The sequence below is a fragment of the Diplotaxodon limnothrissa genome, linkage group LG7 (assembly GCF_057381915.1).
Source record: "Diplotaxodon limnothrissa isolate DT_005_m linkage group LG7, D_limnothrissa_male_GT1.1, whole genome shotgun sequence".
In the NCBI taxonomy this organism is placed as follows: domain Eukaryota; kingdom Metazoa; phylum Chordata; class Actinopteri; order Cichliformes; family Cichlidae; genus Diplotaxodon; species Diplotaxodon limnothrissa.
The window spans coordinates 55,184,625-55,207,402 of record NC_140602.1 but is presented as its reverse complement, the minus strand read 5'-3'; the positions used below and the strand labels follow the sequence as shown (position 1 = coordinate 55,207,402).

The 22,778-nt window shown below is 39.9% G+C and overlaps 2 protein-coding genes across 3 annotated transcripts; both read right to left on the bottom strand.

The window, feature by feature from the left end:
* Window positions 1-294: 294 nt before the first annotated feature.
* On the bottom strand, window positions 295-1,492 carry gas1b (growth arrest-specific 1b). Its single transcript, XM_085359967.1, has one exon. The coding sequence runs from the start codon at window positions 1,309-1,311 to the stop codon at window positions 532-534; it is 780 nt and encodes a 259-aa protein (XP_085216093.1). The 5' UTR covers window positions 1,312-1,492; the 3' UTR covers window positions 295-531.
* Window positions 1,493-14,654: 13,162 nt separating this feature from the next.
* On the bottom strand, window positions 14,655-17,525 carry fbp1b (fructose-1,6-bisphosphatase 1b). 2 transcript variants are annotated; one of them, XM_085359964.1, is made up of 8 exons: window positions 17,304-17,525; window positions 16,760-16,922; window positions 16,569-16,661; window positions 15,771-15,911; window positions 15,549-15,686; window positions 15,297-15,416; window positions 15,000-15,189; window positions 14,655-14,906 (listed from the first exon to the last, which is right to left on the bottom strand). In XM_085359964.1, the coding sequence occupies exons 1-7, from the start codon at window positions 17,471-17,473 to the stop codon at window positions 15,001-15,003; spliced, it is 1,014 nt and encodes a 337-aa protein (XP_085216090.1). In that variant the 5' UTR covers window positions 17,474-17,525; the 3' UTR covers window positions 14,655-14,906; window position 15,000. The 2 variants fall into 2 exon arrangements, with proteins under 2 accessions (XP_085216090.1, XP_085216089.1); XM_085359963.1 differs by having other exon boundaries at window positions 14,656-14,909.
* Between the last annotated feature and the right edge of the window lie 5,253 nt (window positions 17,526-22,778).

The following is a 22,778-nucleotide window of genomic DNA, read 5'->3' as shown; positions in this document are numbered from 1 at the left end:
AGCTTTCACAGTTTTGCTTGTGAATAAAAATGACCTTGAGGCATTTTTGCTTTCTTTTTTTTGTTTTGGATTTTAATGAAGCACATTTCCTTCCTCTGTGGTGATAATGCAGTACAGGACTTTCTTTTAGATACAGTGCAAAATCTCATGTTCTCTCTCTATATATATAACACCCAAACAAATATTTAGACAAAATTATTATTATTTTTTTTACAATATACTATACAATTTATGTATACCAACATACAAAAATAGCTTCCTTTAAAAGTATAAGATGTTTTTTTAAATGTGTAATTGAAATATAACTACTATCTGATCCACAACAGTGACTGACAAACGTCATAAGCCCTGTTGTTAAATACATTGTTGTAGACATGAAGTAGAAGGTTTTGGTTGAGTTATAAAATAGAATGTTCTGATTAGAAGAACACACATTTTTAGTTTGGTCTCTGTTTCTGGTGTCCAGTCCCACGGGTTAGGCTCCTGTCTGGTCTAACTGTCCCCGATAGTAGGCACCTTTTCCCACTCTTTTCAGATAATTTTGGCTAAAACCAGAATGGTAGTCAGAGTATTGAACACAGCAGTCTGAAAATGTGCGGTGTCACTTGAGTTTTCCACATATGGCTCATCCTCCAGATCCATATAATCATTCTCAGTGTCCTCCTCGGAGTCTGAGAAGCCGCTTCCCGCGTACCTGTCACTGGAGTCGGAGCAGAAAGTTTTCATGCTGACTTTGATGTACTCACATATGTTCCTTTCGGTGCCGTCGCACACACAGGTGTCCAGCTGCTGCGCTTTAGGTATGGAACGCATGTTGGCTATCACTTTGCGACACGCATCTGAGCACCTTTCTCCACCGAAAAGTTTGCGGCAGTGATATAAATAATCCCCCATGGCAGAGCTGCAGTGCGGGTCCATTTCACACTGCAGCCGGGCCTCGGTGCAGCCCATGGTGCTAGTCCGCGGCAGGCACGGCTCGATGGTCCGTTTGGTGTTTCTGCAGTTCGGGTCCTGGGCGCAGTCGCAGTCCTCCAGAGCCGGGCCGCTCCGGGTTAAATTGAGCTGAATCAAAGAGGACACGCAGTGACTGGGGCACTTTTTGCGTTCCCCGCTCAAAACAGACGCGCAGGCATAGATGTACTGATTGTAGGCGTATTGGCACTCTGGCTCTGCATGACACTTCAGGATGGCTTTCCAGCAGACCAGTCGGTGGCTGTGGTTGGGAGATCCGACACAGAGACCGAGGATTAGGATCAACACGCCGTATATAAAAACCGTTGTTCGCTCCATCAATGTGGCACGACTTCCCATTTCCTCCGAGAATGAATCTTAGAAAAGCGTTACTCCATCCTGTCGCATCAACAGTTCAGAGAGCTACTGCCTGATGATTTTAGATCACGTCACAAGTCGGTGACTTGAAGTTAGCGGTGCGCCACAAAGTAGGCACAACAAGCGCATCACGTTAAGATCCTAAAAGTTCCGAAATCCATAACAAAGTTCCACTTTCCCCCCTTCCGTCCGTGCGGTTCCTCTCTAGTGGCCTCACTTTTGCATCTGTCGTCCACAAAAAAAAAGTTTTGGTGAAGTTTACAAGGGAAAAGGAAGGAAAAGAAAGACCCACAGCTTGTTTATTCCACATGCAACTGGGAACACTCGATCCTAAAGTCACTCTTTTCACTATTAATCCACATCCACTCCAGCTGCAACCGCTTTGAAATGCGGGTTGTGTAGTTGTGGGGTGACTAGGTTCCGCAGGGACCGCGTCCCATTGGTCCGATAAACTGTTTTGATTCGCTCGTCACACGCGGTCGTGACGCAGACCGCTGAAGACCGTAATTGATGTATGTGTAGAAATCTTTTACACGTTTGTCATCTCATTGTGATGAAATGAGTACTGTGCAATACTGCAAATTTTGGAATGATACAAAGTAAATACGTTCTGAGTTTTAAACTATAAAGGCAGCCTTCTTAGGGAAGATCAGCCTGTCGTGATTTACAGTTTTTTCTGATTGCTTAAGCACATTTTTTGTAACTATTGGCTAATTTTGCAAAACTCTTCACACAAATAAGAAAACCTGTCACCCAATAATCAAAACATTGTAGTTCTCTTGCAAAAGCAAACACAGCTAGATTAACTCTTCACACCTTCGTAAAAATGGTGTTTCCGTATCAAACAGTACACACAAGCCATCATCTACTAAGCACACAATGCGCCAACTGCACACTGATGGTATGAATACAAAACACATCTGGCTTTTGCTTTCTCTGTGCACAAGGTAGGCTATGTCAGTTTGAGCTCATACTTCTGTCATAGATCCATAAGCATAGAGGGATCCAAACTTCAAGTACTGGTGTTTATTCAAACACATCAAAACAAACACAAGTGTTTATTTCCAAGTATAGGATTATTTGCAATCGCCATAATGACTATATGGGTTACTTGGTCTGCAGTGAACATGCTTCCTCTGCCCCCAGCATCTGGTCATCTAGCAATTCTGTAAAGTAACAATTTCAGTATTTTTACATCAATGGTATTGGTGTGTTTCTCATTGGCATATGGCAGTGCTACAAATCTTTGTGCGAAGTGACTGTACTAACCGATTCTCATTTCAAGATGTCCTTATGGTGCTTGCTACAGTGTAGCGGCTCGAGTTAGGCTGGACCCGTTGGCCAGCTACCCTCAGGGTCATTCCACGGTTGATTACATGGTCCACTATTGTAGCTCTGATGTCATCAGCAATTCTATTTCTTACTCTTCCTACCCTTCCTCTCCCCCCTCCTCATCTTCCTCTCCCCCCTCCTCGTCTTCCTCTTGCTCCTCCTTGTCCTTGTCGTCCTCTTCATCCTACTTCTTCACCTCCACGTCCTCTTCCTCGGCCTCCTCTACTTCTCACTCTTTCTGCTCCCTCCATTGTACTCCACACACACAGCTTACCTGTATTATAGTGCTTAGGCTGATTGCAAAGTGAACTAATTATCTAAAAAAGTTTTCACATGTGAAAGTGTGCCAGACAGTTGGCAAATTAGTGTTAATGATAGCCATACATGTGTATACTTTTGCTAGGAGTGTGTTGGAAATTTGGTAATTGAGTGTTGTGCAGTGAATTGTGCCTACAGTTTTGCATAGTGTGTGTTACAAAATTGCAAACTGAGTGCAAAGCAGTTTTTGTGCTTTTAGTTTTGCAAACTCAGTGAGTGGTTTTGCTATAAGTCTGAATGGTTTTAGAGATTGTGCTACAGGAACCACAGTTAGGGTTTAAGCATTCAGAAAAAACTGTAAATCTTCAACATTTTAATGATACTTTGTATAATAACAAATCAACACAACAAAAGCTAGTGCATATTTGGGGTACATTTTTTCATATCCCCCCCCCCCCCCCCCCCCCCCCCCACACACACACACACAATTTAAGATAATTCAGTGGGCTACTTACTGAACTTAGACAATAGAAGCAAAGTATCGATACTGTCGCGCTAGTATCTCCCTGATACCAGCGTTGGTTATCGATACTATTGATGTTTGGATCCACCTCTAGTGAAAACTCTTATAAAGGTAAATATTTGCCCATTTGTGTTTTAGGACACCACACGTTGCAGTCATTATGGAAATTATGTTCTTTCTGTACCAATGTCTTGCTTTGCAGCTTTAAATTACCCTAGATTAAAATTAGAATTTAAAACATGCATAATAGACAGTCATTCAAAACTGCTCATCCCTGCGATGAGACTTGGGTACAATGAAGCAGAATGTCTTTGGAAAACATCGGAGTTCTGCAGCCTCCCTGCAGGCAGAAACAACAGCTGCTAAAACACATGCAGCGCTCCTGTCTTACACTTTCCATCATAAAACTAGCATGGAGTCCATATGATACACCATACCCAAGAGTTCTGTACTAACACATTCACACGCATTAGTAATAACATTACAGCTCAGAGATTTTAGAGCTATGGTTTCCACATATGAAGCTGGGAAAGTACCAGATGCCTCCACAGCAAAAAAAAAAAAGTAAAAGAAAAAAAATTAGATATGGCTCTTTTTGTTTCAACAGTCCATCCTGTGCAAGTGTAAGCAAGTAGCTGTGCAAAATCCAGTTCTTTACCATTTGGTAAAGGGTATTTCCTATTTCCTAACAATAACACTTAGCAAGGAAAAAGAGGGATTAAAAACTGCAGGCACATGCAATGTAAACAAACATTAAGCGTGCAGGCTCCACAAATAAGAAGAGAATAGATCTGTTGGGGGCCAGGAGAACAAAGTGTAGGGAAAGAAGCCACGTCTGACCTCGTCACTTCACCAAACGATGACCACAAAGATCTGGCAGCTCTCGATTCTTGGACCCCCGATTCCAATTAGAGAGATTAGAAAGGAGTCAAGACAAGTGCAGAGTAGTTTCTTAGCCAAACAACCCAAACACCCTCCTTCAGCCTCATCCAGCTGGCATTCCAGAGCAACAGGCTGGCTACAGACTCAATTTAGAGCAACATCAAAGTGGAGGTTAGAGAAAGCTCAAATGGTGAACTGCTCAAGGATTCCCATTAACTACAAAGACACTGACATCATCCAGGACTGCTTAGGCAAAACACGGCCCTTAGCAGAAATCGAAATGCTGCAGACCAACAATACTCTATTTGTTTGTTTGTTTGTTCCTTATGTTCAAAGTTCGGTTAGAATTCTCAGAAATACAAAGCTGCTACAAATGGTTTTTTGAGCGTGAATTAAAGAAAAAAGCCTGGTCACACTTGTGTTTCACTTCTTTAAAAGGAGTTCATAATGCACTGCAGAACCCAACTCCCATCCGTGTTGGATTACAGCCAGTTAGGAACAACAGCCAGATTCAGTGGAGCCAGCCGCTCTTATGATGGACGAGGCAAATGCTCTCCCCCCAAACTGTACCTCCTAAATTACTCCAATAGATCACTTACATTTTCTGCTTTTATACCAAAACTTCTCACGTTGCTCTGATGGAAATACAAGGCCAGCGTCTTGCATGGTCTTGTCCTACTTTTCATTCTGTTCATTTTTATTTCAAACGAGTATCCCCAGATCCTGGACATGCAGTAGTTCAGGGGGATTTGTAAGTAATAGTGTTTCCAGAACTGGAATGCGGTTCCCCAGAGTAGATTTGTAAATACACATGCAGAGACAGACATATTCCTCAGTTTGTCTCCACTGCTGTCAGAAGTCATTACACACAAGCTGAACTGCCAGAACAATTAACTGGACTTTGTATTCAAGTGCTTCCAAGTCCTGAGAGAGGCAGCAAAAGAAGTGGGGGGCAGAAAAGGAGTCAGTATTAAGAAGCTGCCAAATGTTTTGCTGTCGACATTTTTTCATTTTTGCTCTGCCTCTGGAAAGTTCTCAGATGTCTGTCTCAAATACGCTGGATTCAGAGGTTCTTACACAAAAGGCAGGAATTATACAGTTTTGTGAAAACAAGAAAACAGCTTAGTCTTGATGGTGGATAGTTTTACATGCATATGCAGTATAAGTGTCATCTCAAATTAGGGTGAAAACACAGCAAGTCATTTGGTTTTCCAGGTCTGCATCTGCAAGATTACACGAGAGGGATCACATCTCAGGGATCTCAGTAATTTTAGCTTTGCTAACAGAATGGCAGCAAGGTCGGCACACAATGAAAAAACCCCCCAAAAAACCAACGACTGTGGCATAGAATCAGAGATGTTATAAGAACTTTGGATCCAGTGCCATGAAAACGATCGTTCCCAGAGGATTAAAGGATTGAAAGTCTTGTTTTTAGGCTAATTTTGTTGAAGAATTCTGGGTTATGTTAAATTAATCTTAACTTTGATTACTTCCTGCCTTTTCTGTCACCCATAGAATGTAAACAGAATATATGGACACAGTCACCATTATGTCACACACTAGTTTTGGGCTACTGCTTTGAAACTGGACTTGACTGTATGTGTCCAAGAGTCAAGCAAACACCTAACGCTGGTCCCAGAACCTCCCATTATTAACTTTGGTATGAACTGGGATTCATACTGAAAAAGAAGAAGGTTAGGAAAATAATCTACAGTCCTCTCCTTGGAGAAAGAGGTGAAAAAAACCCATTGGGTGTATCTCACTGTGAAGCCACGTACACTACACACCCATATAGCAGCAACTTGTCAATCACAGGGGAACCACACATGTAAGCATACTCTGCTTTATCATTTTTTAAGTTTAAATATGACCACAATGTACAAAACAAAAAATCCTGCTCTAATGAAGAAGACCTGAAAATAGTAACTAGAACCGTGATTTCACTAGGAATATGCTCAGAGAGGCAATAAATCAAGTTAAAAGCAGAGAAATTTGATCATTGACTTTTGTACATTTCAACTTCTTTTCACAAGGAGAGTTACCCCTGCTGGCCATAAGAGAGAACGGAGGTTTAATGGAGGTTTGATTTGACCTCACATTTCAGACCAGGAAGGGCCACCATGAACGTTAAATAAATGAATTTTTTAGAAACTTTTTGTTAATTATTATCAAAGACCTCTTAGTTAGTTAGTTAGTTAGTTGTTGATATTAAGGGAGTTTTTCCTTTCCAGTGCTTGCTCATGGGGGTTTGTCTAATTGCTGGGGTTTTCTCTTCATTATTTTAAGGTCTTTACTGTACAATATAAAGTGCCTTGTGACAACTGTTGATATGATTTTGCACTTTGTACATATATTTGAATTGAAACTAATTTAATTTTTGCTTATCAAAGCTCTCAGTCACATAGGCCTAGAAACTGGTCAGCAACCTCTTGTCAGTCTCCGGTTACTAGAAAAAAATGTCTACTCCCCAACCCTTTTTGCAAGCAGTTGCTGGAGGTTACTGGCTGTCACTGTGTGAAATCATTCACACAAAAGGTATTGCACCAAAAGGCTCCTTGTCATGATTTCTAGCTGACTGCCAAAGTCAACCTTCAAAATTCTCTACCCCTGAGTGAATGGGACTTTAGCAATAGATTTCACAGCAAATTTCCAACCAGTTGGGGAATACACAGAGACGGATGACTGCCTGAGGGACTGGGGGCCCAAGATGATTCTGTTGGTAAACTTGTACTAGATTTCATCCTAACATAATGAATTAGCATTAGAGAAACCCATTGCAATGCCTACTCTGTGTACTCACAGACCTGTCTGCATGGTTGTAGATAGTTTTATATATGTAGGCATGTTGATATATATGCTTGCAGAATATTCTTTCTCTTTTCATATTGTCCAGACTCTAGCACACCCCCTGTTCTTATCACACCACATAGTTTTTAGGATCATACCACATTTCTGTGATTTATTGCACCCCTGTGTGGGAAGCGGTGCACCACAGCAGGAAAAAAGATTTGACTGACTTTGAGCTCAAAGACGGGAACAAAACTATAAGTTCAAACACAGGTCATCCTGGTGTGTGATGTGAGGAATAACAGATTTGTTTTGCTGTTCTGGTTTCCCATCAGCAAGACTTTAAAAATTCCTTTGGCTTGCTTTATGGAACACACTAACACCACAGGGAGTAAGCCAACATTACAAAAGACTTGTGTTCTGTGTTCCTCTTGACAATTTTGGAAGAAATCAAATGGGGCCTCTTAAACTGATTGGAACAGAGAGTTAAGCTTCAGATAGAGCAGTAGACACTCGTTTTGCCATCACAAAGTGGCATCAATGACGGAAATGCACTCAAGAGTCGGTCAAGCGGCGGCTTTCGCCTCCCTCCGATGGTGCATCTGGAAGAAGACACCCTCACCACTCTCATCACCTGTACTGCACACTGGTATTGCCCATTCTTCTCTGTGGATCTGAGACCTGTTTCATTCTCAAGCATGACCTCAACAAGCTCGAGGTCTTCCGAATGTGCTGTTTGCATCAGATTCTCCGAGTGTCCCTCTGTGACCGTCTCAGCAACACCACGATACGTAGTCAATGTCACCAGCAGCCTTCAATGGAGGAGCTGATCCAGAAGCGACGACTCTCACAAATTAAAAAGAGGTCGTGAATTCTGCAGGGCTGTGAGAAGGATGCAGAACAGCCAGTTTTGATTCTGTACACGTAAGCCTTTCCATCTGGCATCTTGCCAGTGACAGGCACGTTTAAACTCAGTCTTTCAGGCATAGCTGCTGTTTCAGGAGACCGAAGACAAGATGTGGCCTATCCTAACATTTGCCTGCGTAATCACAATGATGTTCAGAATTAAAGACACTGTATGAGTAGCATGGGCCATTGTTCCCAGAAGATTCTGGCAGAGTATTTTTGGAAAGCTGGGGCTAGACATAGTAAATATATACTGGCTGGTTTCTGAGATCCTGCTGAGTGTCAGCAGTTTCTGTTGTACAACTCAATTTGACAAAGTTTTATATGGTGTAGACCAAGACATGCACAATAAGTGTTAGGACAGTGAGGCATTCCTCGTACAAAAACATCTACAAATGTACAATTACTTTTGTTACAATACATACTAACCCTACAAGGAGAAGAAATACAGGCTTCAGTTAATGAAGACGTTGTGGTCAGAGCTCAGATGAGGCTATCTTCAGTGACAGTAACCACATGCATGCCTTTAATCCAAACACACCACCCTTTTTAAGGCGCAGCACTGGTGGTGGTCTGGCTCAATTGTCCTCATCCATGACACCACAGAATAAATCAAGAGCATTTGAGGAGACTCTTTTTTCTGCTTCTGTATACAAATGCTGCAAAAGACCTCGGTACTCGATTTGAACCACCTCAAATAAAAATAAGAGACACCAACCTTTCTGCAGAATCATTTCAAGGACACGCAAGCAGGATAATGTTTTGTCCTGATGTACTGATCCATGCCAACTATTTTCCTGCCATTAAGTAGTCATTATGTATATACTCTATATCTCTTATGTGTTTTTGGTCATGCTGTGCTCATGAGCATTAATATTTCCTAGTGAAATAGTGGCCAAAACATTTTCTGGCAGCTTACACAAGAGAAAAGCAATAGTTACAAAAAAAGCTTTGGGTGGATTACCAGAGTGGGTATTTTATTGTACTACAGTCACTCGGATGTCAGACTGAAGCTTTTGGCTTTTAGATGTGGGAACATGAAATGGGGTCTCATGTGTAGTGACCATGGAAACTCCAAGAAAAAAAAGTATTTGATGAATGAAGTACTGGGTACAAATATGGATTCTTACTGGATGGGGAATTAAGTATTTGCAGTGACAGCTCCAGTCAGGGTGGTCTGGGAACACAGAGTTTGTTTAATTTAAACATGGGCTCTCTGGGTCTGTGTGCTGTCACTGTGCAGAGAAAAGCTTTGCCAGTCAGATGGCAGGTCTAATATCTAGCATCATGGAAGAAGTTTTAAAACGCTTTTATGTTTTCTTTCTTTGTGTTGCACAACCAGATGGAAATAATATTTCAAAAACTATTACAAAAGGTCAGTAGTGTGCTGTTTTAGCACGCTAAGATCTAAAGATAAACCCTACTTTATCGATTTCTACTAACGCACCTTGAATGGACTGATAACATCCAACGCAAGTGCTTTATCTTCATTTTTTTCTCATCTGTGGACCAAATTTGATTACAACCAGTCAGTCCTGTGCATTTCTAACTGGATAGAGTAGCTATCATTGCTTCATTCTGGTCATGCTACTCTGCAGGGACATAAACTGGAGAAGCTGCTGTTTTTGTGATTGTCGACACAAGCAAAACTGATGTGGGATAGAGGGGGAAGGATGTTGATTTTATTGAGTAAGCTGTCAGCACCGCAGATGCACCACAGACAAACAACTATAGCACTCTTCATCAGAGTGTAAGATAAACAGAGCCTGTCTGGACATAGGCTGGATGTCAGTCAGGTAGTGAAGTGACTCCAAAAGCAGACGGCAGCTAGTGGCCCGCTGTGGTTAAGGAGGGAAAAAGGCAAAAACAAAATGTAACAGGAAAAAAAAATTGAAATCAGAAATGTCAGTGATACCTGATTTATTTGAAATTTTCTTTCATGCTGGCTAACATTGCTGTTTCAACCCTCTGTTAATGTGGTATTTTTTGTCTGATAGCTCTTTTTTGGGAAACAAATTTCTTTAAAACACAGTAATTCACACATTTTAAATACTTGTTCCAAACATACTCCAATCATTCAAACTGAATAAGACTGTTATCTTGTCTTATACATGAGCGAACACAAACAGTACGCACACACACACACACACACACACACACACACACACACACACACACACACACACACACACACACACACACACACAGTAGCCAGGGGAAAATGAACAGGCTGAGTTTTGCTTTTCCTGCAGAATCTAAATATTGACTCTGTAACCTATAATCATACACAGTCTGAACAAAATTGAAATAAACAAGAGTGCCTGAAATGTGTAAGTGTTAGGCGGTCTCATGGGCACCGAGGCCCTTGAATGCTGACACTGACAAACGCACATTAAAAAGGAAGTGGTTTAGATTTCAGAGAAAAGCAGACAGTATGGATTCCACCCAGCATACTAGGGCTACATAAATTATTCTGCATTCTGTATACAAAAGAGCTCCTTCAAAAGCACCGGGCCTTCAGCTTCTGATCAAACATCTGCTTTACAGTTTTTTACAGACGCTAGGACACATTTCTCAATACTTAGGTCACATTTGCAAAACTCCTCACACAGTGAGCACAACAGAAGTCTATGTGGGCTAAACTGAGGATCAGTTATCATTGTTTTGGCACAAAATGCATTCAATGACTACATCTCTCAAATTTCATGAATTATCTTCTCACTCAGACACAACAACTGCCAAAAATCTTTGTACGGACAGGACATTTTGCATGTGCTTACATACTGTTTTCAAAACTGTTAAACTTATGGCCAAAACAATAACACAATGCAAAACTTGAAAAGACAGCAAAATTCAACAACAATATTTTATTGAAACATATTTTAAATCTAAAAATGCAGTTTAACCAGCCACAGCTTATTCTCATTGTAGATGAACATCTACACAGGTGTTACTCCTTCAATTTTTCAACTCCTTCAATTCTGGCATGCCAGAAGATTCTTTCCTAGGTGTATTGCCCTAGATGACATGAGATGTGATGTGGATGAGAACCTGTGGCCAAATGGAGAAGACCGAGTAGATTAGCATTACTATTGTATGTGTATCAGTGGATGGTGTGTATACAAATTCTTGTATTTTGGGATTACTTAGTGCAAAAAAATAAAAAAATACATAAACAAATATTAACGAATTCTGCATGATGTCTGATTCATTCCAGTAACATATATTGAAATTATAAACAGAGATGTGTCCTTGTTTTACACAAGAAAACACTGTGTAATGCTACATGTTGTTAGTGTTTTTTAGGTCATTGTTTTGTGGGTGACAAAGTGTGTTTGTCGGCTGTCAACCTTTGCTAGTGTTCTGGAAGAATGAGGTTATTTGAGACCTGAATGAAGTGTTTTGGTAGTTGTAGTGCATTTTGAATGTGAAATGAACTGCTTTGCCAAGCTGACGGTCAGTTAGGAGGATTGTGTGAAGAGTTTTGCAAAAGTGACCTAAGTATTGAGAAATGTGTCCTAGCGTCTGTAAAAAACTGTAAGTTGACAACGGTTAGCTTTTATGAGTCACATACAATTTTCTCACATCTTATTTATTTTTTAATTTAAGTAATAATAATTCCATTATGCTCTCAGGGGAGCTTTAGACTTCACAGTAAATTTCCAAGTGACATCAGCAGCCATCGATGCACGCAACCATGTTATTATTGTGTTGCGACAGTGTTCAATTCATTCAGATGTATTCCAGACATACTTATTTTTATTTTCCGTGATGGAAGCTACTGTAGGCTATAATTCAGCCTGTATATGCTGACTTTGTAGTCGCTGTTGTTCTACACACAGCAGTGACTGCTTTTCTAAATAAACTTGATTGATTGAATGAGGCATTTTCTGCTGGATCTTTTTGTTTTTCTCTGTGAGTCTTTATGGCTCATTAGTGCTGTGGCAAAGCTCAAAGATTTCTGGCACTGCTGAAGCCTGTCAGCATGTTGCTGCTGCCAAAGATCATCAGGAGCTAGCAAAGAACCACAAAGGCTCAAAGAAATGAAATGTGCTCAGCATTATGGATGAATAATAGAAGGGTCTGTACAGACTGCTGTTGCTCTCAAGTGCGCCTCTTCTAGCTGGAGCTAGAAGCTAGTTAGCTTAGCTTAGCATAAAGAGGGGAAACCTGTTCAAATGTGTCATATTCTTCCCCATTCATTGCTAAAGCTCACTTTTTAAAACAGAAGTTTTCATTTGAGATCAGTGCCAGTGGCCAGTTACTTTAGCTCAGCGTAAAAAGGGGAAACCGGGACAAACAGCTAACTTGGGTCTCAACATCGGTTGCCTCAAGGTGCTTTATGTTGTAAGGTATACCCTACAATAATGGACTAACTGAACACCATTTAACCTGGGGGTTAGGGATCCTGGAGATAGTTTGTGCCATTCTGTCTGTTTATTTTCAGGCTATTTTGGTTGTGCTGAATGAATCTGATATTTCCCAGAGGATATTGTTATTTTTTGTTATTTTTTGTGGCATATCTCTAAGCTACGCAAAAACTGCCACATTTTATCCTAAGGCCAAAAATATTTCAAAATACAATTTTTGATCCCACATTTATTTTGACATCAACTAATGCATTTCTTTATGTTAAGATTTTATTTTGGACTACTGGCCTTCAATTTCATTTTTTGGATTTTTCCACCAGGTGGCACTATTTTTTCCATTCAAACATTCCATTCCAAGTGTGTGTGTGTGTGTGTGTGTGTGTGTGTAACATCCACCTTTGAGTCTTTTCTCTTAAAAGGCCACAGTCTGTGTTATAAACTAATTCAATAATTTAAAAAACAACCTTTCAGAGCTTCAAAGATATCTCAGCAGCAAGAACCAAAACAAAATTGGACTTTGTTTTGGTAATGAGCAGTAGTGCACTCATGCACTCATTTTGGAGATGGCAAGACTACAGCACACAGGAGGCTCTGGAAATGATCGTGTGAAGATGAAGAAAGAGATCAGCTGGAATCCAACTCTGACTCATCTCTATATTTTGGTCATTAGCATATTTTGGTCTCCCACAAAGACTGTAGCGCTACGTCCCAGCAGCCAGAGGTTTGATTCTGGGACCTACACACGTAACCACCAGCTATGCACTGCTGCCGATGGATGAAATCCTGGCCAAGGCAAACCTGCATGGGAAACACTTAGAGGCTCATGTGGATACAGAGGAACTGCAGGCTTATGTAGGGATGCTCATTTTGGACTGTGTCTACAGGTCCAAAAACAAATCAATTCAAATCTGCAGGGTGCTGCTGCAAGCCCCTTTCTTCAGCCAATGTAAGGGCAGTGTGACTTTTGCACGGATGAAAAAGAGAAGACCTGGCAGCACCTTCTGGGACGCTTACTTGCAAAGACCACGGTGTGTCCATTTGCAGCCGCTGCTCCACCTCAGCTGGAGTCCACAAACTATAATTAATATTTAATATTTATATTTCAGGCTGAAGTAGTTTTAAAATGACTGTGTCATTTAAAGTGGAAAAATATTACTGTGTGATATTTTTACACCATTTCTGGGAAGTCGCCATTTTTTGTCCTTTGGCTAAAAAGGGTCAGGACTTTTAAGGATCATCTGAGGTTTAAACACCACAGCCTCCATGAGTATTGTTGCTAAACATACCCGTTCCTTTATGAACAAAGTGCACCCATCTTCTAATGACTTGAGTTCCAGTAAGAGTATACATGTGAGAAAGCTCAAATCATCTGCTTTCTTGAACACGACAGTGAATTCACTCTACTGAAATGGTCTTCAGAGTCTAATATGCTATGTTGGATCTCAATACAATAAATGTATGCCACAAAGAATGAAGACAGTTCTGAAGCTAAAAGGGACTCTAACCTGGTGCCAGCAATAATGAAGTCAGTGTATCCCAAATTAGTCCCAAATTAGTCCAGAAAACCTCATTAATAACTTTCTTCACAAGTAATCCTTTTTTAAAGTGAAAGTTCTTCTGATAACCTTTATCCTAAGATGGAACATTTCTATCGTCATTCGTCACAGGAGTGGTCTCTTCCGGGATGATTTATCTTAAATTTCTCTTCTGTATTTTTGCTTTGGTTTGTTTAAACATTTGATCAACTCCTCTCCTCGCTGATTTATAGGTATTTAGACAGCTGGGAAGTAATTGGATAATTTTCCTTGTCCTGGAAAGTCTGGACTTCATTTTTAAAGTTCCATTGAGTTAAGATGTAATGAAATGGGTTGATTGCTTAGCATTTTTAGCAGCGGTATCAAAGGAAACCATTGTTTTTATGTATAAATGACACAAGCTGCTCAAATTCAGGAAAGGTCAGAGCTCATAAAGAAGCAGACTGCTTGCATTCCTAGCATGGTTACTCAAACCTGGGCGGAGAGCGTGAAAAAGAGCAGGCTCTGCCCATGCTACCATCACTGAACACATTTTTAAGCAAAAATCTTGATGTACTGGACTTCTTTCTCATGTAAATATGTGTAAGTGTCCACTCCAGAATATTGGGCTTGTTCAGTAAACTGGGATTCAGCAGTTCTTTCTCTTTCAGATCTGAAATGTGACCTTTGTCCTTATAGGAAAAAATATTGTTTTTACACGAAGACATACCTAACAACCCATATGCACATACTGGACTTTGGAACCTCAGTAAGAAGAACGTGGAAAAACATTTTGTTTTTATTTAAAAAATACAGGGTAACGCTCCACAAATAACACCCTTTAACAGGACAGAATCAGCACAGTATGAGTTCATAGATCCACTGAAGCCCCTGGTTTCTTCATCAGTGCAACAGAGCGACCGAGAAAAATGCAGTGAATGTGCTGACTGAGCCTCTGGATTGTGTTGTCATTGCCGATTTAGGCTGCTCACCACCACATTTGACCTGCTAAATTTGGGGAAATTGAAAAAAAAATGTAGTTATTGTCCTACATGTTACATCCTTTCATGAGTACACAAAGCAAAATCACACAAGTACCTCATTTGTTGTGCTTTTTGTAGATGGCAATGTATTCCTGCACATCATCAGGGGATCCCAGGACCACGGGTACTCTCTGGTGGATACTCGTGGGCTTGATGTCTAAAACGTTCATGGCTCCAGTAGTGGCCATGCCTCCTGCCTGCTCCATGATGAAGGCCATGGGGTTGCATTCATAAAGCAACCTCAGCTGAAAAGCAAAACAAAACAGTAGTGACATGATAAGAATATGAAGTATCAGAAAATCTTTCTCTTTTATTTTTTAAATCACCATTTCTAGACGCTCCACCTCCTCACCTTGCCCTTGGGGCTCTTGACATTAGCAGGATATAAAAAGATTCCTCCGTACACCAAAGTACGATGAACATCTGCCACCATTGATCCAATATATCGACTGCCATATGGGGCAGAGCCATCCTGAAAACAAGTAAATGTAGAATTTATGCTTAGATTAACTTCATATTACTCCTCAATGCAGCATTAGAGATTGACCTTTATGGTGGTCAATTCCACATTAGGATTCTCATTTATTTATTTTATTGGCTTTACCTCTGGGAATTTCTTCTTTTGTAGGTACTCGGTCACATCTGGATAAAAGTGCTGTGCATATCCTTCATTCAGACTGTAGATTTTTCCCTTTTTCTTTATCTTCACATCTTGGTCCACCAAGATGAACTCGCCAATTGCCTGGAAAACAGAGGGGGGAAAAGCAGTATACTGTCTTATATACGCACGGTCAGGTGACAGTTTTGACGACATCTATTAACTTACAGGGTCGAGCATGAAGCAGTTCACTCCCTGACCAGTGGACAAGACCATCATGGTGGCACTGCCGTACAGGGCATAACCAGCTGCTACAATGTTTCTTCCTGGCTGCAGAGCATCCTGCTCAGATGGCTCCCCATCTGTGGTCTATGTGGAAAGATATCAAAAACTTTAAAGTTATTATTGGAACCACAGGCTATCACATATTGTTAGGACAGGTAAGGACAAGGACACCTTACTGGCAGCGATATAAACATATGCCCTCTTGTTATTTAGTTCTCAGTTAACCCTGGGACAGCAATGTGTGTTGATCTGGTACTGAATTGGCTGTTATGTTTATGGTATGTCAGCATACTGAGTACATTTAATTCTCTGACGACCAATTATTTCTCTGCAAAGATAAATAGTGCAATAACACTAAGTGCAATAATCTTTTCTGGCATCGTTGTATTTTTACTCAGTTGTATATAGCATTCGTACTCTATTTTTATCTTATTGTATATTTTTATTCTATTTTATTCTACTGTATATAGTATATTATTTTATTCTATTCTGTACAGCTGTGTACTGTATTTATTCTTATTGTATTCTAATTTTTGCGTCATAACTTTTGCACTGTCCACTTCCTGCTGTGACAAAACAAATTTCCCACGTGTGGGACTAATAAAGGTTATCTTATCTTATCTTAAATGTCATTCGAATTGTTGTTAGTTCACTCAGGGCTGATCGGGACACCGCTCTACAGTGTTGAACAACAACAAGCCGATGTGCTTGGAATCTGCATGCATTACCAGCATCACTGACCTTTTTGTAGATGGCGAATATTGTTCCTATGGAGACAAGACAGTCGATGTTGGAGGAGCCATCGAGCGGATCAAAGCAAACGATGTATTTTCCCTGTCAGGTGAGAAGAGGATTTTTTTTATTCTCAAAGTAAAAGAACACATAGACCTATTCAGACATTAATATACATCTATAGGTGTGAGTCCACATACGCTGTTGTCCGGTTCCACAATGATGGCCTTCTCATCTTCTTCTGAGACCAGCACACAGGAGGTGAAGGAAGACTTGATCATGTTGATGACTAGGTCATTGGAGAGGACATCCAGCTTCTTTACTTGGTCCCCTGTCACGTTGGTGCTCCCAGCAATGCCATATCTTCAAAGCACAAATACAAACTATTCACTCTGAAGCTATTTAAGAACTCAATAAAATAAATATGATAACAATATTCTATTACAATCTATTATCTGCTTGTCCTCTGCCCCAGGTGGATTTGTGCACACTTGTGCAAGGTTTACCTTTGGCCTGGGGTTAAGTTAAAACTGCTTTATTGGATTGCATGCTGCAGTGCATGTAGCTGCACTAAAGCCAAATATCAAAAGATAATTAAACTGTACAGTATATTCAATAAGAAAAATAAATAACCACTGGTTGCAGGGCTAAATGGTGAAAACTTCCTGAATATTCAGAAGCATCTGGGGTTTTTTTTTTGCTACCTTTCAGAGTCTGAATAAAAAAAAATAATGTAGTACTCACAGGTTAGCAATCCCAGCCTTTCTGACAGCAGTGGAAATGGCTTTGACAGCTGTGCAGATGGAGTTGAGCAGGTTTGTCAGTTCGCCTGTTCCTTGGGCCTTTCTGCCTTCCTCCAGAACAAACCTGGTGAGCGTCTGCACATTGGTATCAAAAGCTCCTTTGTCAGACATGTTGCTGTCAGGCGTGGGACTGAGACCTAATGCCCTGAGTGAAACAGGTAAGTGTTTCACCGAAGTTTAAAAAGGGTGGACTTTAGATAGGGGTAGGGACCGGGGTGTGCAACTCTTCTAACCAATCACTAGTGTCCTTTCTGATGCTGGTTGGATCACTTCTGTGACTGTGGGTTTGAAGAGCAAAGTTCAAAGATAGTGAACATTTTAGTTTTTTTTATCAGCATGCACAACTCAATATTTTAAAGTGGATTTCAGTCTCAGTGCAACTTGATTTTGTTTAACTGCATTCATTTCACTGAAGTACGTAACTGCACTCAGCTCTTTTAATAGAAACAGCTAAGCTTTTCAGCACCAAGCTCATTTCATTTACAGATGCTCTTTTAAACCGACCATGTATTGTCTGTAGTTTTGCCCCTGTCAGTTTGTGAGATTTAATAAACTTCTGTTACTCAGAAACCTTCAGATCATTATAGAAAATCTGGTGAATACCTTACACCGGACCAACGAACTCAGCACTTTCAAGCATGTCAACATGTTTTCCCTGCGTGATCCTGAAGAGGTGCAAAGTTCAAATGATAGGACTCATTGTACGAGGCAATCTTACCTGACTTCTGTGTTAATTTTCGATGGGTTAATACAACTATGTACGAGAAAATAAACAGTCACATTTATTCACATGAACTGGTGGAGTGTGTCACTGTGTCTCTGCATGCAGATAATTAGGTTATGGTAGTCTCTGTCTGGGAAATCATCAAACTTTTTAAAAAAGTTAAAGGACTCCACACAATCAATGGTGCTGCTTGAGTTAAGCTTACACAAAACGAGTTAGAGAGCTGTTTCACAAACCAAAGTTAAACTTTGGACTTAAAAGATAGCAGGTAGGATAAAAACCTCCAGTGTAATGTAATGTGAGGTGGGTAGTAACATGCTGCAAGCATGCTTTCAAGTCAATAAATTATTTTAAAAAAGCAAACACAAAAAACAAGAGGTTTCAGAGAGACTTTTTAAGGCTAGCGTGTGAGAAAACTATGCAGCAGGCGCTAGACACCTTGTCCGTAAGCATCAGTCAGTTAATCCATTTGGGGGATATTTTTCGCATGGGAATACCTCAAAAACTCCGCAGGAACAACTTTGGACTTAAAGTGTATTAGAGTGCAGGATGTATTGCTGCACTATGTCCACATGATGTCGCAGTTCAGCTTGAAAATGTGGAATGTCTGGTAAAAGATATATTCCATAAGAGCTCTCTGGTGCTCCGAATCGATTAAACTTTCACACTATTAAAACAGCTCTACAAACAGCACCACCCTGCAGGATGTAAGAGTGACTTATTTTTAGCAGGTGCCATTATCCCAAGCATACAGTTAAATATATGGAAACTACATAAAAATGACTGTTTAACTTTATTTCCCGGTTATGTCACTGGAAAAAAAAAAATAACTCAGGTAATTAGTTCGGTAATTACTACCCCTGAAACCAGATTCTGAGACCGAAATGATGTGGTGTTTATGCTGTGTAATCGAGTCAACAGAAGAAAGCGCCTCATCAATATTTTAATGACTGATTCCCGTGAGCATCTGCTGTGCGCGTCGACAGCTCTGCGCGCATGCGCGGTATGCATCTCACAGATGCAGAGGAAAAGTTCGTCTAATATCGAAAAATTATTGAGAAAGGAGAAAAGGGGGGGAAAGCGGTCTTGTTAGCGTCAAAAATACACGTTTAAAAAAAACACGTGCCAACTGATAAGGTAAGCTGTTAATAATACTCATAATATTTAACTTTGCATCACACGAGCATGTTGTATTTGTCCACCTCCTCTCCGAATGCACAGGTGATTTACTTCTTCTCATGTTAAGCAAACAGAGGCTAACTTTTTATAACACGACGGAATAAAACATTCAATTTGAAGTAAGGAAGGGCTGCAGTTATCTGTCAATTTATAAAAAGTTCAAATATTAATATTAGTTATATTTTTATCATACAAAGTTTTACCCTTTATTAATAATCGCTTGGCACTTTTGTCAGTGAGAAATGTATGGTGGCCCTGAGAGGTCAAACGCACTGTAATTGAAGAAAACACCAGCAAATTAAAAAATGCTGCAAAAAGGCACAAAACCCAACGGAATTTCCATTAAAAAAAACAAAAAAAAAACCACAACAACAACAACAAACAAAAAACAGTGAAACAAAACGGACATGTTTTTGGGGAAACAGCTGTGGAAGTGACAGTAGGGGAGACCGGGGATAATTGTAACATTTTTGACATTTCTGTCTGTAAATTGGAGCTCTTTTAAGGTAGTGGATTCAAAATGTAATGCAAAGTATTTACATGTCTCTGCTATTAAATAATGCAGCTATTTTCTCTGCAGCACAATTACCCATTGCATGGTATGGTCTCAAACACAAAGAGTGAAATGTTACAATTAACCCCATAGTCTGGGTTAGTTGTAACACATCCTGGGGTAAAATGTAACACAATGAAATAAGGGTACTAACAAAACATTAACATGTAATCTTTTTTATTCAACACATGAATGCACTTACATCCATTTATGTAGCTATGTGTGTGTGTGACAGAATGCAGAAATCTAGCTTTTGAACATATTCCAACCCCCCAAAAAAGACATATTATGGAATTTTCTGCAACTGAATATTTCATTAATTTTGGTTGGTCTTCCTTGAGTTTGGCCTCATTGGCTCAGTGGGCATTATAACTTACAACTCTTGCACCAATTTTGAACATAACAATGAAGCTGAAAAAATGTAGTTGTTCACCAGCATCGCAATTCCATTACTTTTTATCATGGCTTACCTTGGTGTGGTTTGCAAAGTGCTTCAGAAAGATGAGGGAATCTGTTTCTTGCACCCATCCTGATTTATTTCCACTACCAGTACTTCCTACTGGTCCATCTCTGACACAGAGGTCTGCATAATGTGGGAACACAAACAGTGGAGGAATTGTGTTGCCAATGGCATTAACCGCATATACAAATGCGACCAGTGAACCTCTCTCTGCTGATGTCGTTGCCCCAACTTGTTTAATATAAGTTAAAGTAATAGTGTGGTAAGTTGTAACATCTGCATTATTGTTACAACTAACCCAGACTGTTGCTGTTACAACTGACCCAGACTCCTATAGCCATGAACTAGCTAACATTACAGCCAACGGCTAAAACATTAGCACTAAAGACTTACACAGAATATATCCCCATAGACATACAAATAACATAATTTAAGTTTGATGAGTTTAACTGCAAAGCAGATAATGCTATCACAAATTGAAATAAAGTAGAAAAACTTACTTTTTGGCATACAAATTACTTTTTTTCATGTTAAATTGTCTGTATTTGACAAAATGTGCTGATTTTTCACGTGTGATAGCAGAACTGAATTGGGCATGCACAGGATGAGTCACATCATTTGAAACTTAGCCCTGATTGGAGAAATTGGAAGTGTTACAACTGACCCACGTTACAACTATCCCCGGTCTCCCCTACTATGTCACTCATGCAATTAAAGCACACTTTACTTTGCTCCTTCACATCACTGATAAACCGCTGCTTCTTTGAAGTGTGACGATGCAATCCTTCATGTTCTGTTTTCTGTATTTACCGTGCGTTTGTAGTAGAGATGGACTGATCCATATTATGTATCGGTATCGGTCCTATACTGACCTAAATTACTGGATCGGATATCGGAGAGAAAAAAAAATGTAATCCGATCCGAAGTATCACAAAATCAGAGAAGAATCCCAGAGAAGTAAAGCAAGTGTATAAGTTCATCCCTGAATGTTTGCATAGTATTTCCATGTTAAGCTTAACAACTGATATATGGAGCCACAGCTGGACTGGCCATTGGAGTTCCATATTGAGGCGAAAAGGAAGTGATTTGTCCCGTACTTCAGCTAGAATTAAAAAATAGACACAAAGCTGGAGTTATTCTGTCTTTGCTGCGCAGTTGCATCTACTTCGCTCATTCTCTCCCCCTTGCTCTCCTGTTATTACTTCAAACATGAAACTGATCAATGATCAGCTGATCGGCTTTTCTGCTGCAAGTCCCGTCTTTCTTGTTTGTTTATCGCCCACTTTGCGCTAGCAAGAGGAGACCAGTGGATAAACAACAGCAACACGTTTAAGCGTGATAAGCTGTTGTTAGAATTTATTTAATATTACTTTCTAGTATCAGCTGATGTTTGCTGGAGCCACAGCTGTAAAAGCTGCTGGTCATGATATCCGTTTGGATATGTGGTGAGAGGGAAGCATGAAGATGAAACCAGGAGATGCTCTTATTAAATCATCAGAGCTGAACAGGTGATGGAGAAACAGGTTTACCTTCTAGGTGACATGAATGAGTTGAAGGAAAGTTATGAACTGTTTCTGAGAGACAAATAACACCAGGATTCTTTTCTAAGTAGCTGACGGCTGGTAACTGTGCAGGGGCGGGTCTAGCAAAGTTTTGTCGGGAGCCAGGTTGGGCATTAACAGGGAAAGGGGGGCACAAAGAAATATTTTTCTTTGTTATGTCATTTAAAAATTTTGAATAAATAATTATCTGAATCTTACAAAAAAAAGTGGTCATCTGATTACATGTATTCAATTCAATTCAATTTTATCTATAGTGTAAATGTATAGAATCCATTATTGTATATAGTAACTAATAAGTCTAATATACACCCTAGTAAGCTATAGTACTTTTTCCTTTGGGAAGGTACCATCTGTGCAGTCTGCAATTCTGCTGAAGAAAGATATTGAATCTATTTAATTACTGTAGAAAAATAATTGATTTCTGTGCATTTGTTTTACACTTGCATTAAATTAAAGTTGATTACATCGATTAAGGGGGTGGTTCCCTAATATTTTTGCTGGGAGTTGGCAACCCTATTTGTTAGGTAGGTAAGTACTCTTTAAAATACCAGAATAGGGAGGATGGTGTAGGTTTAAATTTATTAGATTGATCAGTGTTGCTGAACTATAAAATGTTTTGGGTGGAGTGTATTTTGTGCATAAAGGTATAACAGAATAGCTTCAGTCTCTTGTTTTTTAAAACTTGAGTATGAACTTATACAAAATGCAGCAAGATATTTATAAAAAAAACTGTTTTATTGATTACAAAATACGTTATATCGGATTCATACCGGTATCGGCAGATATCCAAATTTATGATATTGGAATCAGTATCGGACATTAAAAAGTGGTATCGTGCCATCTCTAGTTTGTAGGGCTTTTCCATTTTGCTGGTGGCTGCAGTCCCCTATCCAAACCTATCTGCTCCTGTGTGAAAAAGTAATTGGCCCTGTTGTTAA